General features: G+C 39.0%; 1 protein-coding gene across 13 annotated transcripts in view; it reads right to left on the bottom strand.

Moving 5' to 3' along the window:
* The window catches only part of ANKRD44 (ankyrin repeat domain 44), a 224,952-nt gene that overhangs the window by 90,202 nt on the left and 112,696 nt on the right, over window positions 1-22,054 (bottom strand). For all 13 annotated transcript variants that reach the window (XM_045034212.1, XM_045034216.1, XM_045034218.1 and 10 more), the window contains exon 16: window positions 21,940-22,051. In XM_045034212.1, the coding sequence (XP_044890147.1) occupies window positions 21,940-22,051 (112 nt within the window). The remainder of the gene's footprint in view (window positions 1-21,939; window positions 22,052-22,054) is intronic.

The following is a 22,054-nucleotide window of genomic DNA, read 5'->3' on the forward strand; positions in this document are numbered from 1 at the left end:
GTAATAAGACTGTCTTGATAGAAGTCAATAAGTGAGAAATAAATTATGCCTATAGTGATCCTGGAAGCAGGTAAGTGATCTCTTGTCCACTAGCTATTTCCAGTTCCTCAATGTTAAGCACTGGGGAATTTCTCTTTGACTCATGACAGTTTCCTGATGAGTACAGGACCATACAGATATTCTCAAGGCTCTTTTAAAATAATACTTCTAGTAACTCTATGGTTAAAGCCACACATACAGAATACCTTCTGTATGGATGCTATAGTGATAGATGTTTTGGGGCCACAGAATATGGAAAAGATACAGTCCCAGGAGGCAGCAGCCTGGGGTAGACCTGGGAAAACAGAAAGTTATTTGGACCAAGAATCCTTCATCCACTCAATAGTCTTATGATGGCCCTAGGCAGCTCAAGTCTCTCTCACAAAGAATTTATCAGTCCTATATCTCATTCTTTCAAGTTTTTGCTCTTTCTGAGCTAAGATGCCAGCAGACGTGTTTCCTTCTAGGAAAGTAATTTTCAGTTTAACAGAAACGTAATACCTTGACTCAGAGGAATCACCTAGCCAAAAGAATTTTATGTGACCAGCACACAAGTCAAGAAATACAACATTAGGGGCACCTGGGTGGCTCAGTTAAGCGTCTGATTTCAGCTCAGGTCATGATCTCACAGTCTGTGAGTTCGAGCCCCACATCGGGTTCTGTGCTGGCAGCTAAGAGCCTACAGCCTGCTTTGGATTCTGTGTCTCCCTCTCTCTCTGCCCCTCCCCCTACTCTCTCTCTCTCTCTCAAAAAAAGTTAAAATAAAAAAAAAAAAGACGAAATACAACATTACTAGGAATTAAAAAGTCCTTCTCATGCCCCCTAAACATTAACCCCTTCCAAGAGTAACCACTATTCCGACTTCTAACACCAGAGGTTAATTTTGCTCACTTTTGAGCTCTTTTGAAGTGGTATCATAAAGAATGTATTCTTTTGTATCTGGTTCTTCTGATCAACATTATGTATGTGAGATTAACCCACGTTCGTATGTGTAGTGTAAACTATGTGTTTGTATGTGTAGTTGTATGGGCTACTCATTTCCAGTTATAAATATTATTTACTTCAGTCTTCACTGTTTTTCCACACATAACTCCAATTATTCATTCCAAAATTATGAGAGACATAAAAAAAGCAAGAAAAAAACCCACAACCTACTTTTAAGAGATAAAGCAATATAGTATAGGATTCTAAGATGAATGATCCAGATAGTGGAACTAGAGTCATAAACTATAAAATACCTAAGAATAACATGTGAAATGATTCAGTAAAGAAAGTACAAAAATAAGTATGAACAAATGGGGAAAGCAGCAGAGAGATAAAACTATACAAAGAGTTAAATGGAAATATGAGGGAAAAATCATATCAGAGATGAAGAATTCCTTTGAAGGATTCACCCTCAGACTAAAAACCATGGAAGCAAAAACCAGTGGACTTGAAAATAGGTCAACAGAAGTGATCCAAATGGAAACACAGAGGATAAAAGAAGTAGTGAAAGAAAAAATAATAAAGTATCAAGAGCTACAGGACTATATCAAACAGTATAATATATATGTATTTGGAGTCCCAGAAGATGAAGAAAGAGCTAGCAAAAATCTGAATTTTCCAAAATTAAAAAGATATCAAATCACACGTCCAAGAAATCCAGGGAACTTCAAGCAGGATAAATGCCAAAGGGGAGGAAATACACCTACATACATGTTAGCCAAACAGCTGAAGCCCATAGAAAAAGAGAAAATCTTTAAGATAGCCAGAGAAAAAACTGAAATATTACATTCAGAGAAACAAAGAATTACAGCAGATTTCTCATTAGAAATTATATAAATCAGAAGACCATGGAATGACATTAAAGTACTGAAATAAAAAAGTTGTCAATACAATATCGTATAACCAGTGAAAAATCTTTCAAAATGAAGGCCAAAATAATAGTAATAATAACAATAATAATAATAATAATAATAATAAGCAGGAGGAGAAGAAGAAGAGGAAGAAGACAATGACGAAGGCAACAATGACAAAGTGGTTCTACTTTCAGCAGCAGTGTAGGGGAGTTATACTTGTTCCACATCCTTACCAATACTTGGTATTTTCTTTTTCACTGGCAATTTTGGTGGCTGTGAAGTTGAGGCATAATGTGGTAGAATAGCTCCCTAAAACGTCTATGTTTTCATTCCTAGAACCTGTGAATATGTTACCTTATATGGCAAAAGAGAATTTACTGATGTGACCTTAAGATGGGGGAATTAAAAAAAGGGGGGGGGTCGCCTGAGTGGCTCAGTGGATTGAGCGTCTGACTTCAGTTCAGAGCATGATCTCATAATCCATGAGTTCAAGCCCCACATCTGGCTCTATGCTGACAGCTTATAGCCTGGAGCCTGCTTCAGATTCTGTGTCTCCCTCTCTCTCTGCCCCTCCCCTGCTTGCACTCTCTGTCAAAAATAAATAAATATAAAAAAAAAAAGATGGGGGAATTACCGTGGATTATTTGGGTAGAAGCAATCTAATCACACAAGTCATAAAAGTGGAGAATCTTTCCCAGTGGCAGTCCCAGATATACACAGTGGAAGAAGTGTCAGAGAGATGCAATATTGCTGGCTTTGAAAACAGAGAAGAGGAGAAAACCAAAGAATGAGGGTGGTGCATAGAACCTAAAAAGAAAGGGAAATAGATTCTTTCCTAGAGTGTCCAGAAAGTAATGAATGCTATCAACATCTTCATTTCAGGGCAATGAGACCTTTGTTAGACTTCTAACCTACAGAACTGTAAAATAATAAATTTGCATTGCTTTAAGCCATCAAATTTGTGGTAATTTGTTATAGCAGCAATAGAAGATGAATACATACATTGTGGTTCTAATCTGCATTTCCTTGATGGCTAATAGGGTTGAACTACTTTTCATGTTTATTGGATATCCTTTTTTATGAAGTGCCTGTTCAGATTTTTTATCCATTTTTCTATTGATTGCTTATCTTCTTCTTACTGGTTTTTAAAGTTTCTTCGTATATTCTTTAAGAGTTATTTATATATTCTGTTTTTTCATATGAATATATTGCATGCTGAAGCTTGCCTTTACACTCTTTTTTAAACATTTAATTTAATTTATTTTATTTTTTATTTTAGAAAAAAGAGAGAGCATGAGCAGGGGAGAGGGGCAGAGGGAAATAGAGAATCCCAAGCAGGCTCCACACTCAGCACAGAGCCCAAAGCAGGGCTCGATCCCACAACCCTGCGATCATGACCTGAGCTGAAATCAAATGTCAGCCGCTCAATCGACAGAGCCACTCAGGTGTACCTCATCCCCATACATTCTCTTAATGGTATCTTTTAATGAAGAAAACTTTTAAAGTGACTATATTCCAGTCTATCCAATTTTTTTCTTTTTGGTTTATTATTTTTACATCTTATTTAAGAAATCTTTTCCTCTAAGTCATGAAGATGTTCTCCAATGCTTTCTTCTAAAAGCTTTATTGTTGTAACATGTATAGATCTACATGTATAGATTTAATCCATCTTGAATTAAATCTTGTACATAGTTAAAGAAAAGATTTATTTTTACCATGTGCACATTCAATTAACTGTTAGTGAAAAGACTCTCCCTCCCCCCACTGAACTGCTCTGCAACCTTTATCATGAGCCAGGATACCATACCTGTGTGGATATTTTTTCCAACTCCCCATTCTGTTACATTGGCTAGTTCATCTGCCTTTGCTCTAATATCATATTGTTTTCGTTACTAAGATTTTGATACATGGAAGTGTAAGACCCCAAGTTGTTCTTTTTCAAGATTGCCTTGTATACTCTTCGCCCTTTGTATTTCCATATAAAACTGTAAATCAGCTTTCCAGTTTACACACATATACAAAGCCCCACAGGGATGTGGATGAGTTGGAGAGAGTTATTATTTTTACAGTATTGAGTCTTTTTAACTAGTGGAAATAATATGTTTTTCTGTGTATGGAATCAGAGTTAATTGTTCACCATAATATATTGTAGCTTTAAGGTAAGGGCACTTAATATTTTGTATGTTATTGAAAATTATAATTTTTTAAGTGGTATCTCTTTAAAATTTCATTTCCTAGTTGTGGTTAATGAGATATAGAAAAACAACTGATTTTTAACATATTATCCTTGTATATGGTAAAAATAAGGGCGTTTACTAGGTCATCTCTAATTTTTCTCAATACTCTTGTAGTTTTTATGGAAAGAACATTTTATATAATATTTTAGATGCTAATAGAAATAAATCTATCTTTTATAAATGGTATGTTTAAAAATTTTTATTTCTTATTTGTTTTTGTCAGTGATATATAGAAATATAATTGCCTTTTGTATGTTGACCTTATACTCTTACCAATCCATCTTGAATTGAACTTTGTATATGGTATGAGGTAGAAAAAAATTCATTTCTCCCTATATGCATATTCAATTAACCCGCCACTGATCTTATTGTCTGTAGCTTATTAGCTCCTGCAAAGTGTCATTTGCCATATAAGGAAACATATTCACAGGTTCCAGGAATTAGGGTGTGAACATCTTTGGAGGGCCATTTGTCTACTACACTTTTATTTCCTTTTTTCCCCTTATTTTACCAACTAGAACTCCCCGTCCAATGTTGTACAAAAGGGGAGATAGCAGGTATATTTGTCTTGTTCTTACTGTAAGGAAAAAAGCTGTTAATATTTCACTATTAAGTATGATGTTTGCCATAGATATTTTGCAGATAATCTTTATCAGATTAATGGAGTTGCTGTCTATTCCTATGCTGCTAGGATTTTTTTTGTTTTTACAAATGAGCATTGAGTTTTACCACATACTTTTACTATATCGATGGAGACGTTTATCTGATGTTTTTCTGCTTTTTCTGTTAATGTGGTAAATTACCCTCGTTAATTTTCTAGTGTTAAACTATTTTGTATTTCTAGAATACTCCCATTCATTTGTTATATATTATCTTTTTTAGCATATTGTTACACTTAATATGCCAATATTTTGTTTAGAATTATCACATTTTGGATGGACACTTTCAGTCTAAAAACTATTTTTTTTGTTCTACCTTGAGCAAAAGAAAACCGTAGATAATATTGAAACAAGATTAAATCCTTATTCTCAAGCATTTTATAATCTTCTGTAACTTGTCCACATTGGTCCGACCACATAACAGTTCTTTTTGCTCCTGTCAAAATTTTTTTGTGATTTCTCTAAATGAAATGAAACATGTCTGGGAATTGGGATCAGAAAAAGAATCTTATAGGAACCACATATTTCCAACAGAGCAGTCCATTCATTTATTTTCAGCATTTTTGCCAGTTGGCAATATATGCCGAATCCATCAAGATGAAGCTGGGTCCACTTTATAGAGTGGACACCTGGCACATTATATGTTCTTAATAAATATGCAGTGACATTAACAGTGAAACCACCAGATGGTGCCACTGTAGGTAACAGCCTGCTTTTTCATTCCAACAGTAAAGAATTCTTTCTCTCTAAGTACTATCTGGAAAAATCTCTTGGGACTGCAGTTACTGCACATACTAGTATTTATCTACTCCTTCATCCCACCCCTGACATTGCAGGTCCCCAAAGTCACCAAATATTTAAATCGGTTTGGGCTCAAAGTTATCGGAAAAAAAGCACTAGAGTTGAATTGGGGTATTCAGAGGGTGTTCTCTCTACACTTAGCCTGTGAATCTTTATAGCATTTTTCAGCATTGAATTGTTATTGTGCTGTGTTGTGCAAATTAAAGCCTTGTAAACAGAGAAAGGATACCACAGAAGATGAGAAGAAATCATGACTAATTTTAATGAAGGTCGGAAGCCTAGATTTGATGTCAGTTGTTTAATTTTTCACTTTCTGGGGTAATACTAATTCATTGATAAAATGTGAATGATATCAACAAAGACTTTTATTATAAAAGAGTATTCGTAAGTATGAGGCCTAATCACCACTCTAAGTGGATATCTAAGACAAAAAGGCAGCAGGTGTCCTGGATCTCATACTATGTAAAATGCATTCAAGCCCCCTGTCCATTATCCACATATCTATCAACAAAAGTACTCAACAGAGAGCTAATTCAGCTGAAGTTCTGCACTGCAAAACACTTGATTGCATTAAGTGACAGACATATTGAAATGGTGACAAGTAGTCAACCCTGTAAAATATTCAGGGTCGTGGGTATTATATTTGCTCAATTCCACTTGCTAAGCATATACAGTTCTTTGTGTATTACCAGGAAAAACAATAATACTAGCCTCATGTTTCCATGGTGACTTCTGAGAGCAATTCTTAAATTTAAAAGTTACCTCTTTTAATCAACGATAATTTTCATCTAGATGATATTCCCAGGTTACCCTGACTTATATTACCGTGTTAATTTACTTTCTGCCTCAGTGCAAGGTGAAATTTATTTGCCTAGGGCAAGAGAGGTTTTATTTAGGGGGTAGGTAGTTTGGAGAGGGATGTGGAAGCTGAGGGACATGGTAATCATATGGTAATATGATTAAAAATTGCAGAAAAAGAGAACAAAGAACATAATAGATTTGAATACAAAAATTATTAATTTTTTAATAATTAAAAATTGTGCAATGGAAAAGGTATTCTGTTTCAGAAAGGCATTTTGCTTACCTCAAGGCTGTGCAAACCAATGTAATGTCCCTTTGTACACCATATTTATGTTAAGTTACAGTATAAATTTCCCACTCTAAGCATTGATGAACATTTTAGTGATTCTAGCCCAGTCAATAAAATATACAGCTTTACAGAAAATTTCTAATGATTCAATTAAAGCTCATCTTGGTAGGATTCTGAAACACTAGCTAACCACCACAGACTACTTCTACCTAATGAACATTAAAAGAATTAGCAGAGTCAAGTAAGTGGGTAAAGAAAGCTGTTATTATTTTAAGCAAAATTAAAACAGATGGGAGAGACTGACACACATGTATTCAGATATATGCCTGCCTCGCATTTAATCTTTTATGAATGGCTGATCCCAGATGGTGGTGGGATTCAGGAGCACAATTTGAGACCCAGCATCCATTTTCCTACTCCAAGGTATATGTCATTTATGTCTTTTCTATCTAGTGGATGATGCAAATACCATCAAAAGCAAAGAAACTTTTTGCAAGCAGGTTCTCTGATATTTTGAAAATGAGGTATTGGTCAATTTATCAACCAAGTCCAAACATCTTCCCGCATTCTCCATCATTCAATTCATTTCAGGTTTGGTCTGCTATTCCACATTCACACAAACGGTGGGGTGATGAAACAAGAAATCTAGAGACAAACTCAGCAAACACATTATGCTGACAAGTGTCAGTGAATCTCTCATTAACCACTGAACCCAGAAAGAGATGTGCCCTCCTCTGAACTCTCACAGCATGTCACCAGTACTTCTTCTGGGACATCATATTTTATCTTGGATGATGGTAAGAATATCAGAAACACAGAATTCTAAAAGAGCAATTATAGTACTTTGCCACATTGATTTACATGCTGATTCCCATTACTGGACAATAAACTCCCAGATACAGTGGCTTCTTCATCTTTTAGACCTGGCAACACAGCCCAGTGCCTAGCAGATGGGGGAATTAGGATACACTAAACAAAGATACAATGATAGCTGCTACTGATACCCATCACATGGCAGGCACAGTGCTGGGCACTTTGCTTACATTATTCCATTAAATCCTCAGAGCAACCTAACCCCTATTTGACAGATTAGGCAAGATACAGAGACTCACAGAAGTGAAGTAAAATGCTTAAAGACCTTGCAGGTAGGTAACGACACAGCTGGCATTCCAACTCAGGCCTGTGTGATGCAGACGTCCTTAAACTTGCAATGATACCAACGCCCCCGCCTCTGGCACAGCTCCCATAGGCGCAGGCACAAGTCGTAGAGTGGGAGGTCTAAGGAAATGATCAGTGGCACCACAGAAGTGGTTGAGTGAAGACCCCACATGTTGGGCACAGCACTGGCAGCCTCTGCATTGACACCGGTGGACAGTAATGGGAGCAGTGTCTTTCCTGCACATCGGCGACCAAATGGCTTTTTGGATGTTAATGGCAGATACTACCTTAGTAGGCATGGACAGGAGAGAAGGAAAATAGTGGGTGTTCTGTAGTAGCCAAGAGAAATGCATAGAGCACATGGGAAACATGCCAAAAGCTTTTCAGAATGAATTGGAGCCAAAGCTTAGGCAGAATGAGAGGGGACAGGGCCAGAGAAATAATTTGGGGATAGTTATTTTAGTCCTATTATTACCATATGGGGAGCTAGGAAATGTGAGTGACATTTTGAGCCAATATCTATATAGTATATATCTTACCTCCCATATTCCATACTCCCATAGATTACAATCTCCTTGAAAGTAATATTCATGCCTAATATATTTCAGCCATGGTTCCTAGCATACTGCCCTGTAATTTACTCTATACCTCCAGAAAGCAACCATCCTAAAGGTAGCTAATGTAAAAGAAGCCACCCCTTGGAAGTTGTCCCAGGGGACTGCTAGATCCGTTTTCCTGGAATCTGGGAAAAGTAGTACCAGTGGTAAGGGCTTCTTTAACTCCTGGATAGGTTACCAAGGATATTCTGATTGACAAGGCACTGGGTCTCAAGTACAGGAGAATACATGAGGTTACCAGAGTTTGAGCTCATTGACTTGTACTCAACTCCTTGATTTTAATGTTATAGACAGGAAGAAGACTTCTGATCTTTATTCAGTTTATAAAACTGGATCCCCTCTTTGGAAGGGAGCGTAGCTATAGCAAATGACATGAATACTTCGGTCCTCTTAGCAGTTGGACTTTTCACTGTAAGTTAATAAAGAATGGTCTTGCTTATCAGTCTCCTATGACTAATAAGGAGGACTAATAACATTTATGAACTTGTAAAAGCTGATATGTTGACCCTGATCTCCAACCGCACCAACTGCTGGTAGTAATAGAGCCTTAAAAAGACCATTTCACAGGAAATCCTGACTAATTATGTACCATCTTTACTGTAATATTCCTTACACTTTCAACAGTATTTTTAGAGACAGAATGACACTGAAAATATGCTGCTTGTCTGAAAGGATTGCTTCGGATTATTTCTTTTTTATATGCTGCTGAAGCAAGCACTGCATTATGTCTTACACAGTTTGTCTCACATCATTGTGGGAATGTGAGATGCAAAGAAGATTGCTATTAACTGAAAAATCTTTATGGAATAAGAGGAATTTTTGTGTGAAATAAATCATGTGTTTGGAAAACTACAATTTTTTCCTAGAAATAAATTCTATGAAGTCCCGACTCTATTAAATTGCCTTCCCAGTGACCCAGTGAATTTTATCATTTAATGTTAATAAAACTACTTTCCAAGTCTGAATGGCACAGAATTTAAATCCCATGATGTTACCACTTAGCTTATAGGTATCTGCTCATATGAGAAAATAAATCTGTTATTACTCAGTGATTTGGTTTTTCCAAATATCCTTTTCAGCTGTTACAGATGGCTGAGCCTCTACCCTCCTTTGGAATCTTAGAAAGGCTCTTTGTTCTTTGTGACTATCATAACCCCATGACCTGAAGGCACAGGTGTCTATGTCAGCTCTTATTCTGATAATGCTCAAGCTTCTATATCTTCTTTTACTGAATGAGGATCAAGGGAAGATGTGATTATTATAGGGACCTGATCTAGGCTTCAAAAATGTCAAGTCCTTGGCAGCTGTTAAGGATAAGGCATCTTTGGAGAAACAATCTTGCTGGGAAGTCACTCTTCCTCCGACCCTTCCCTACCCGCCCCCCCCCCCTCCCCGAGGCTGGAAGGGGTCATCCCTGGCAGCTGTTCTTATAAGGAGAGTGAGGCCAGGCTGACAGCAGCTGTTACAAAGATACTGAACAGAGATTCCAGGAGAAGGGCTAGGTCCAAGTAAGAGTACTTTTATGAAAATATGTGCCACAGTCCAGGGCTCAGGGCTGCAGTGGGATGTACTTGGGAGCTGTATCGGGGGTCATTTTACTTCTCACTCGGTGGATAACGCTGTAAGGTAGTTCTGCTCTCCTGACTGAAAAAAGAAAATGCAGACCTCTAGACAAGGTATCCAAAGATGACACAGACATAACCGTTATTGATATTATCCATCAATAATTTCCGTTATTGATATTTCCTTTGACAAAGCCTAATGACTGCACATCTCGGCACTATCTTGGTTGGATGTCACTGTCTTGGTTGATGTGGAATTTAGATCTTCTGAGACAGCTTTATCTTTCAGAGTGTGGAATTTGCCAGTCTTCCAGGCAGTACCACATAATGGTTAAAAGCCTGAAATACCAAATCCGATAAACATGGGTTTGAGTCCTGGTTCTACATCACACCAGCTGTATGACCCAGAACAAATTAATTTTTCTTTGTACGTTAGGGTACTCACATGTGAAACACAGATAAAAATAGGAGCTCCTTCAGTGTTGTTGTGAGAATTAAATGAGACGATGCAGGCACAGAGCCCAGCCCAACATGCTTGCAATAAATGCTCATTATTGCGACTTTACTAAAAATAGGCAGAGCTGTTAAACTTTTCTACGAGAAAAGACTTTCAAAGAGAAGTAGGGTTTTGTTTTGTTTGAGGGATTAATTCTTTCAGGAAATGAAGGTCTGATGACTTTTTATCATTGATCAAAGTTCCATGAACTCTGGTGCCATAAAGTTCAAAATGTCTCCCCGTTTTTAGATCTTCCTTGATTTCTTTCATCAGCATTTAGTACTTTTCAGCATACAAGTCCCATATTTCATTTTTTGTGGCAGTCATAAATGACACTGTATTTTTGATATCTACATGTTCATTCTTAGTATGTAACAGTGCAACTAATTTTTGTATGTTTATTTTGTATCCTGTAACCCTGCTACATTTGCATACAAGTTTTTTTTTTTGTTGTTGGTTCCCTGGGATTCCCTCTGTAGACAATCATGTTATTCACAAACAGGGGGTTTTACTTTTCCCTTTCTGTTCTTTATACCTTTTATTTCCTTTTCTGACTTTTTTGCTCTGGCTGGAGCTTCCAGCACAATGTTAGAGAAGAGATGTGAAAGCAGACATCTTTGCCTTGTTCCAGATTTTAGGGGGAAGTGTTCAGCCCTTCGCATAATGTTACTTGTTCTTTATGAAGTCGTTAGGTGCTTTTTTATCAAATTGAGAAACTTCCTCTCTATTCCTATCTTTTCTGAGAGTTTTTAAAAAATCTATTCAAGATGTTGAATCTATTCAAGGTGTTGAGTTCTGTTACAATTTTTTTCTGCATTGTTTGACATAATCATGTGATGTTTCTTCTTTAGCCTATTCATATGGTGAATTGCATTGATTTCCAATTATTAAAATAGGCTTTCCCTATACTAATCTCACTTGGTCATGATATATAATTTCTTGTATATGTTACTGAATTCTATTTTTTAATATTCTAAGGGTGTTTGCTTCTATATTCTTGAGATATATTGGTCTATATTTCTCTGTTTTTGCTTGGTTTTGGTGTCAGGGTATTAGCTTCATAAATGAATCAGATGGTGTTCCTTCCTATTCCATTTTTTCAGAAGATATTGTACAGAATTGTTAACTCTTTAAATATTTGGCATAATTCTCCAGTGAAATCATCCCGATCTGGATATTTCTTTGGGGAGAATTTTAAAATCCAATTTTCTAAATAGTTATAGGGCTATTCAAATGACCCACTTTACATTGGGTAAGTTGCAGTAATTTGTGTTTGATTTTTTATTTTTTTTAATGTTTATTTTTGAGACAGAGGGAGATAGAGCACGAGTGGGGGAGGGGCAGAGAGAGAGGGAGGCACTCTCTCTGAGAATCTGAAACAGGCTCCAGGCTCTGAGCTGTCAGCACAGAGCCCGATGCGGGGCTCAAACCCACGAACCGTGAAATCATGACCTGAGCCGATGTTGGACGCTTAACTGACTGAGCCACCCAGGCACCCCCCCCTTTTTTTTTAAATTTTTTTCCTAATGTTTATGTCATTTGTGTTTTGTGACTAATTGATCCATTTCACCTAAATTGTCAAATGTATGTGTGTAGAGCTATTCACAATATTATCCTTCCGATGTCTGAAAGGTTTGTAGTAATATTTCATTTCATTCCTGATACTGGGAATTTCTATCTTCTCTCTCTCTCTCTCTCTCTCTCTCTCTCTCTCTTTCTCTCTCCTCTCTTTGGGTCACAGTCTCAGTAGAGGTTTGCCAACTTATTAATCTTTTCAAAGAATCCAATTTTTAAAAATTAATTTTCTCCATTATTTTTCTGTTTTCAATTTTATTTATTTTTGCTCCCATTTCTATGATTTCCTTTTTATGCTTATTTGGGGCTTACTCTGCTCTTTTGTTTTTTTTTTTTTTTATTTTTGAGGTAGAAACTTAGATTATTGACTTGAGACTTTTTCTCTTTTCTAATGTAAGCATTCAATGCCATAATTTTTTTCTACATTAATTTAACTGTGTCCCCAAATTCTGATTTTTTATATTTTCCCTTTCATTCAATCCAATGTATTTTTTTGGTATTCCCTTGAGGCGACTTTCTTTGATCCATGGATTATTTAGATGTCTGTTATTTGATTACCAAGCCCTGGAATTCTTCCTGGTAACTTTCTGTTACTGATTTCCAGTTTCATTCCATTGTAGTAGGAGAATATCCTCTATGATTTCAATTCTTTTACATTTGTTGAGGTTTGTTCTATGGTTCAGGATATCCTGGTGAATGTTTCATGGGCACTTAAAAAATATGCATTGTTTTTGTTGGGTGGAGTGTTGTATAAATGTCAATTAGATCCTCCTGTTGATGGTATTATTGAAGCTTTTCTATATGCGTGATGATTTTCTGTCTAGTTGTTCTATCAATTATCGAGAGAGAAGTGTTAAAGTCTACAACCGTAATTGTGGATTTCTTGATCTTTTCAGTTCAGTTGGTTTTGGTTTCGTATACATTGCAGTTCTACTGATTGATGCATACACATTAAAAAAAAAATAGGACACTCTCCTTCAGTGGGTTCTAATCTTTTCTGGGCTGCCTTCTGGCATCTCCTCCTCGGGCTCCAGCCCAAACTGGACTACTCTCCTGCCCTACAGGTTTTTAAATGAGTAGGAAGGAAGGAAAGGGGAGGAAAGAAGGAAGGAAAAAAAGAGAGAGGGAAGAAAGGCCAGATTATTATTATTATTTTTTTTTGCTTTTAAACTATATTCTCTTGAGGCACCTGGGTGGCTCAGTCAGTTAAGTGTCTGACTTCAGCTCAGGTCATGATCTCACGGTTTGTGAGTTTGAGCCCCATGTTGGACTCTGTGCTGACAGCTCAGAGCCTGGAGCCTGCTTTGGATTCTGTGCCTCCCCCTCTCTCTCTGCTCCTCCCCAACTGTGCTCTGTCTCTACTCTCTCAAAAATAAATAAACACTTAAAAAAACAAGCTATATTCTCTTTGAGAAATCTTCCTTTCTCCTACATCACTGAGTCCTTAGAAGCTCCCATACCAGGAGCAATAATCCCCCTTCTTTGAGTCCCTTAGTGTTCATGATCTATCTGGAAGAAACGACAGAAAATGTGTATGTGGGCATGTGTGCATGTGAGTGTGGGTGTGTGTAATTTTAACTTGGTGGATGTCTTCATATCGGTTTGATACATTAGTATAGGTTTTCATATCTTGAGGAAGAAAAAAGTGGAGGGGATATTGCAATAAAATGAGTTGGTGCTAGGAAGTAATCAAATCTAAAGAAAAGGCCAAACCACAGAAAAGTAAATTTTCATTTCTTCTCTCACCTGTGTCTATGAAATACCTTCCTAACTAACAGGACAGTTATCATAATAGTTATAAAATAGCATTTAAGTTTTATCACTAAGTCAAGCTTAATCATTCATAAGTGTTTTTAATTTGTTCCACAATTTTGGGCACCTGGTAAGTGTGTGGGATTATTAAAACCTCTGTCTTCCCCAGTTGGTATTTAAATCCACATACATCTAAAGGATAATTGTTTATTCTACCTTACAGCTGGGCATTCATCTTTCCTAAAACAATGATTCTAAGTGTGTGACTTTGTACTGAACCAGTGAGCCATGGGGTATAATCAAACACGAACTTAATTCTCCTTCTCCCCACACCAGGTCTAATCTCCTTTATGGAGCTACTTCTTTTCCTGCTACCTTTTCCTGCTACCAGATAAAATCTCTAGCCAATAACAAAAAGTTCCTCAGGCACTTTAGTTACAAGTGTAAGTTCGTATCAGTAAGTAGTACACCTACTCTAGTGTAGTAATCACAAACTGAATGCTGTTTAATGTTGAAGCTTCTCTATGCCTCCCGCATAGGCTGCAGTGGGGAAGGAAGGAGACAAGACCGACTTCTCTCTGTTCCCCAGCTTCAGGCTCCTCCTCCTCCTTTACCCTCATTGTCTGCCTCTGCCTCCTCCAGGACTAGAAGAGTTGGGGAAAGGAGGACACAGAAGGGGACACGGACCATGGTCTGACCGACTGGCACCCTTCTGGCAGTGACATTCTCTGTCCAGGTCAGATGTTTAAAATTGTCTCTCTGGGATGCTTATGTAGGTTCCCCAGCAACACCCCCATCCCTGGGACCTCTCACCTGAAGTTCCCTCTCCCCATATGAATGCACCTCTCTGCTGATAGCTCACGTTCCTCTCCAGGCAGCCTGGGTCTCCTCACTCTTGAATAGGATCTAGGAGAATGCCAACCCGGCTGTGGCCCATGGCTCACATTTGGACACTAGGAAATATACACTTCTGACCCATCATTGGTGGGGATGGAGTATTTCTCAAACACAGACCTCTTTTTATTTAATTTCTGGCAAGCAAGCTCTGGTCAGAGCTATTTAGTCTTCAGATTTATCATATGCCAGTCTACCGGCCCCTCAATTTCATGGAACACATATCAGGGATCCAAGCAATCTCCTTGAAGCTTCTGTGACTGGGCTTGGGGTCAGGTGAAATCATCCTTAGCCTCTGCTATGGTGGGAGGGGAGCAGCAGTGGGATTCATAGCAGACCTGTCTCCAAAGAAATATGTTCTCGGATCTCCAACTTCTTAAATGGGGAAGGAGGCCATGGGTTGGAACACTTGTATTTCACTTTGAAATGTGAAATGTCATGTGCCCCATGAAATGAAACGAAATGCCCCACTTTCCTGGGGCATACACCTGGTTGAGTGATTCCTTCATCGATTGCCAAATTCATTCACAGTAAAGACACACAAAAAAATTCTGCTGTATTACAAAGAAATAAATGAAACATTGTGTCATAAAATACTGTCTATTCCACTCTTCTGAATACAGATTCATGTCACATTCTGATTCAAATTTTGTGAGTTTTTACATTTATATTGCTAGCCCAGGAGGCTGCCAGTGGCATCAAAAGATCTGTGCCCACCCCTCCATGCCCTCCCTGAGAGTTCCTCATAAGATTTTATGTTTCTCTTCAACTAAATTAGGAGAAAAAAACAAGACCAGCATTGTTGAGGTCTCCTCTGCCCATTGGAAGTCTTCTTGCTGGGAGGTCATATACACCTCCAGGTACATCTCTGACATGCACCTCTGGGGGCAGAAAAACACCATCAGGGACTTGTTTGGGGCTGGGGTTCATGTTTGCTGGTTTTTCATCTTCTCATATTTAGATGACTGCTTGTAACCCTCCTCTTTTTCACTGCTTTCTCAGCCTTCAGAAGCTTAATTAGACATTGCCAATGTAAGTACATCTTTACAGAGCCATGTAGTAATGGTTTCTTAAGGTCCTGTGATAAACGCAAGAACCAACCAAAACATTAAGTAGTTTATCTCAAAGCAGCATAATTTCAGAGTTCAGTTGCCCAAGATATACTATCTTCAGAGAATCCCAGAAACTCCTTGGAGAGACATGTAGGGGCGTCTGTCACCCCCACAGACTCTCACAGTTGAAGTTCAAGTTAGCTTGTAACAGTGAAAGGAGGCGAAGGTCCCAGGGAAGGAGCCAAATTCCAAGTAATTTGGCATGGTATAATCTCGGACTGAATTTAATCACAGGCCTGGAGTTTTCAAACAATCTTTCTAAATTTCTGCAGGCAATTTACGTAATTATATTGGCACATACATTTTTCCATTTCAATAACAAAGCCACAAAGATCTTTATGTTCGCAGACAAATCTTTAATACTATAAAAGAAAAGCAGCACGCCAATATAAACTCACAAATTCCAAATAGGGGCATGATTCTGACATTTTTCCCTTCAGAGCTAGTAAGATGCATTCCAAGAAAGGGGAGGCACAGGGCTCTCCTTTGCCAACTCCCTTCCTCCGCTCAGACATAAGTTGTATTCAGACATGAGATGCTTTATTAGCCAAGTCTCTTCCATTCTGCTTTGATATTTTGAGCTCAATTGATTATGACTTATCACAGCTCTCAGCATGCGTTTGTGGGGAGATTTTTGCTTGTACCCATAGTGCATACGTTTTTTATCACAACCAGCTGAGAACACTGGCCTAAGGAGGCAAACTTGGCAGAATCCCGAGCCTTGGCTATTCTACCAAGGCTAAGGAGTTCATACTACTTTCTAGAAGTTGTTTGCTCAAGGAATGAATTTCATATAACTTTATACGAGGGAAGTAGAATGAAAACGACTAAAATAATTTCTGTTCCCTTTTGATTACAGCAAAATAGGCTGAACACAAAGTGTGGTTGATAAATTCTAAGCTTATGATCACAGACAGGAGCCATGAACCATGAATGCCAAGTAAGCCCATACCAAGTTAAATGTCAGAGTCAAGTAAAATCTGCATCAAAATTAATGATACATATTTAATGATATGCATAATCACAATAATTGCTCAACTAGATGAGAAGAGAGGTGAAAGACAAATGTTACCAACCTTACTAATCAGCTGGCTCCGAAGGCCACCCACCCTCCTCAATGCTACACCGGCTCCCAAAGGACTAAAGCCCTGGTCTCACAGGAGAGGTTCAGGGGCTATGAATACTGATTTGCTCCACTCCTTCCACAGGCCAGAAACATAGGCTAGGCAATGAGACATAAAGAAATGATTCCCTGCATACTTCCTGCTGTGAGGCTCAAGTAAGCCATTCAGGGCTACTAGAAACATGTCTTTCACTGGCGTAATTCTAGCAGCTGGCACAGAGTCAGGATCGATTTGTTAAAAGGATCCCCCGCCCCCCTGGAGGACGGGGGTGTTTGTGTGGTGAGATGAGGGAGCAGACTGGCATGGCAGTGGTGAGTCTGAGGAATGTACCTTACCTAGCATACTGGTGAGGTGGTTTACTTTCCTAATATCTAGCACCCAAAGAAATGGGGCTTTTAAGGAATTTGAGGGTATTGTAGTCCTAGAGAAAGAGACAGGGAGTATAAATTAGAAAAGGCACCCTTCAAAAACCCTACTTCTTGTATCAAGAACAAGCCTGGGTGGCTCAGTTGGTTGAGCATCCGACTTTGGCTCAGGTCATGATCTCACGGTTTGTGAGTTCGAGCCCTGCATCAGGCTTACTGCTGTCAATGCACAGCCTGCTTTGGATCTTCCGTGCCCCCTTTCTCTGACCCTCCCCCACTCTCTCTCTCTTTCAAAAATAAATACACATTAAAAAAAATTTTTTTTTAAAGAACAAGCCTCGGGGCGCCTGGGTGGCGCAGTCAGTTAAGCGTCCGACTTCAGCCAGGTCACGATCTCGCGGTCCGTGAGTTCGAGCCCCGCATCGGGCTCTGGGCAGATGGCTCAGAGCCTGGAGCCTGTTTCCGAATCTGTGTCTCCCTCTCTCTCTGCCCCTCACCCGTTCATGCTCTGTCTCTCTCTGTCCCAAAAATAAAATAAAAAAAGTTGAAAAAAAAAAAAAAAGAACAAGCCTTATTCTCATCACAAGGGAAAAAAACACTTCCTTTTCTTTTTCTTTTCTTTTGTGTGTGTGTGTGTGTGTGTGTGTGTGTGTGTATCTATATGAGGTAATGGATGTTAACTAAACTTATTGTGGTAATTATTTCACGATACATGTAAGTCAAGTCATTATGCCGTATACCTTAACCTAATATGTCGTTGTCAAATATATCTCAATAAAACTGAAAGAAAAAATAATTAAATGGCATTCCTGGCATGTGACGAACATGTAGTAAATGCCATTAATGGTGGTCTCAGCCACTCCCAAATCTGTTCACAGTGCTGCGAGCCAGCAGTATGGCTAAGATGCCTGCAGTGGTCTGGCTCTATGATGCTGGTCCTAGGGGAGAGCTCAGGACTGTGTGTTGAGTGGGAGGGAGCAGGTACAAGAATGTTGATAGCTTGCTTAGGATCTCTGCTTAGTTGAACCACACCCCAAGAGGAATTGGAGGATGCATTCCAAAATGGAAATATACAGAACGTTCCATACAACCACAATCATTCAGGGGTATGAGGAGAATTTTCATCCTGTCTGTGTTATAAATAACCCACTGAGGTCCTTTCCTGAAAGCAAACAATGATGACCTTTCTACCAATTTATATTGATAGTCTGGCTTTCTCAGCTGACAGTACAAATTAAGACCACTGAATACTTTCCCTACCCACTTTTGAATGTCTTAAAATTGCCAAGAATAATCATTTCTTTGTAAATCACATAGGGCAAGTTTTGATATAATCAAGGGGTAATTTCATTATTAGACAGAACTTGCAAAACCTTCTTAGGGACAGAAAATGTTTTCGTTGGATAACAGAAATAGTGGCCCTGAAATGGCTTTCCTGAAAAATGAAAATAATAGGCAATATATTATTTACATAGAAAGAAAATGTTACAGAACAATCATTCTCAGAGTTACTCATGCTATGGGATTAAAGATAACTCCTCAAAGTACTTTAAAACAGCAAAGTTATTAAGACTATAATAACTTTGTAATAAAAGTTTGTATGTCCAGTTATGACATGTGGTTTTCATAGAGAAGACCAATTAAAGACAGCTGTGTCTTAAGTACATTTTGGAATGCAGGCTTATGACGGGTAGTAACAATAGTAAGCCTTCACTCTCTGCCACTGATTACTAAACACACAGACACACACACGTACAAACTTTGGGAGGAGCCTTTCTCATATGGGACCTAAACATAGAGCCCTATATGGTGATAGGTCTAGATCAACTTCCACAGCAATGCTGGTGTTGGGAGGCAGAAGTGACCCTGTCTTACATCTTAACCAGTTCCTTCCAAGCTTCTGCTCTATGCTGAAAAGGCTTGGGTGGTGGTAGAGCTTTGCCCTGCAGTGGAAAGCAGCATGGTATAGAAAATATTTTTTGTTTTTTAAATCAGGAATCCTGATTCATGAGACTGCTTCTTCCACTGACCAGGGCTATGTCTTTGGCACAAACCAGTTAATGCCCTGTGGTTTGGTTTGCCCATCTATAAGATAAAGGATTGCCCCTTGGCCACTTGTGGTTCTCCATTAAAGTCCATCTTACAGAAGGCTATGAAATCATTGGCTTTCTACATCTTCCTAGGAAACTGGATGGTTTTAAAATATGTCTATAAATCCTTTGACACTCTTCCCTTTGAAAGGTGGAGTCTACTTCTCCTCTCTAGGGTAACCCTGTGTGACCTTCAAGGCTAGATCATTAAGACTGATACTGTCTTTCTCTCATTCATTCTCACACTGGCTCTCTCCCACTCTCTTCTGGATCCCTGAAGTGATCTTCCGGATCACTCCTTTTGATCCCTGAGCTACCACGTAAGATATCCAGCTATTCTGAAACCACCATGCTAGAGAAAACCACAGAAAGAAGCCCCCCAGAAGCTATTTAAATCTTACAAGCCAGGTAACTGACATGAGTGAAGAAGCGTTTGAGATTATCCCAGCCTCAGACATTGTCTATAATCTCATAGGATATCTTTAACAATAACTACTCAGCTCAGCCACTCCTGAATTCCTGATCAATAAGAGATATTAAATAATTGCTATTGTTTTAAGCCACTAATTTTGGGGTAATTCGTTTGCAGCCTCTGTAACTGGAAGGGGAACTATAACAGAATCAGGAGTAGGGGGAAAATGACACCTTCAAGGTCAAACAAGGAAGTCTTCAGCAACCACAAGAACCTCAGGAAAGGAGATTTAGAAGTCTTCAAGAATGATGATGGTAGATATAATTCACCAATAAATGCCACACCTAGCAACACCAGAATAATCACCTCTCTATTTTCAAATGTTTATGAACATTTCCCCACATTCACGGTTAAGAGAAATATAGTAAGAATGACCCTAAGTGGAACCACTTAAATCTGGCAGCAAGGTCAAAGGTAAAGGAACCAGCTAGAACATCATTCAGTCATTTCTTTCTTTTTTTTTTTTTCAACGTTTATTTATTTTTGGGACAGAGAGAGACAGAGCATGAACGGGGGAGGGGCAGAGAGAGAGGGAGACACAGAATCGGAAACAGGCTCCAGGCTCTGAGCCATCAGCCCAGAGCCCGACGCGGGGCTCGAACTCACGGACCGCGAGATCGTGACCTGGCTGAAGTCGGACGCTTAACCGACTGCGCCACCCAGGCGCCCCCATTCAGTCATTTCTATGGAGGCACTGACACAACTGCTTGCTGGCTTTCCGCCTCAGGCCTTCCTTAATAGATTGTGCAGTTGATAAAGTGCAAGTGTTTTCTCAACCATATCTCCCCAATAACTCTGAAAAGTAGGACTACTCCATTTATTTATGTATTTATTTAATTAAAAAATGTTTATTTGTTTTTGAAGGAGAGAGAGAGACAGAACATGAGCAGGGAGGGGCAGAGAGAGGGAGGAAGACACAGAATCCAAAGCAGGCTCCAGGTTCCAAGCTGTCAGCCCAGAGCCCGATGTAGGGCTCGAACTCACAAACTGGGAGATCATGACCTGAGCTGAAGTTGGTTGCTTAACCAACTGAGCCACCCAGTCTCCCCAGGACTACTACTTTTAAAAAGACAAGGAAAAGAGATGGAGTCCACTGAGGAAGGTGGCACCTACCAATGGACCAAAGATAGTGAGTTTGGGATGCCCCATGCGTCCTAGTGAAGCTGACCCATGGGCGATGCTCAGGAGATGACAAATGGTGGCCAGCAGCCAGGATTTAACCACAAATCTGTAGTTTTTCTTCCTGGTCCACCCAGTGTTTTTGAAATAGGAAATTTCACATAAAAAGTCTACATTTCTAGCTTTCCTTGAAACACTGGAGTTCATCCCTGAGTATGAATTACCACCTGATCTCACTCACTGGAGCTGACTGGCTGTTTCTCCCTTTAGACATAACATGTCCTACTGGCCACAGTCCCCACTGCTCCCTATTGCTCTACACCTGGGCTCACTTCACTGGCTTACTTTCCATTTCTGTCCCTGTGGTCATTTAAGTTTGTGTCTGATGACCTATACCAGTAGAAGAATTTCTGACTCCAAAACCCCAGGTGTTTTTCGATAGCTGCACGTTTGAAATTTGGGGCAGTTTGGAAATTCCAATAAATTTTGCTGTTGAGCCCTTGTCAATTTCTCTCTCTAGACTACAGATGTGGGACCATGACAAACCCATATGCCTAGCAGCTATGTAAGTCATCTTACAACACATAGGGTGATAAGTGTGACTGGAAATATATACTGAACCTATTTGATACATCCAAATTATCTTTAAAATACAAACTGTCCATACAGAGGTCTAACATTCCTAGTCCAAGTTAATATGGAAAAGCAGTAGCTGTGAGATTAGGATGCACAGAAATGAAACAATGAGATCTACCTGTTGTAAAGTAAACATATAATCATTTACCACAGAATATCTTCAAGGTGATTTCTAGTGGGGACTTAATTAGGCAGTGAGGGCATTTGTGAGAGATTAAGACCGGCATTTTCAGGGTTGGGTCTGTGTGTGGTGTGGTGTGTGTGTGTGTGTTAGAGGAAACAAAACAAGACAGAACAGCTTACCAATTCCAGACATTGTCTGTGGCCATAGGCAGCAGCATAATGTATGCTATTGTAACCTTCCTTGTCCCGGATAGATGGGTTTGCATCATTTTGAAGCAGAAACTCTAGACATCTG

The sequence above is a fragment of the Felis catus genome, chromosome C1, assembly GCF_018350175.1.
Source record: "Felis catus isolate Fca126 chromosome C1, F.catus_Fca126_mat1.0, whole genome shotgun sequence".
Lineage (NCBI taxonomy): Eukaryota > Metazoa > Chordata > Mammalia > Carnivora > Felidae > Felis > Felis catus.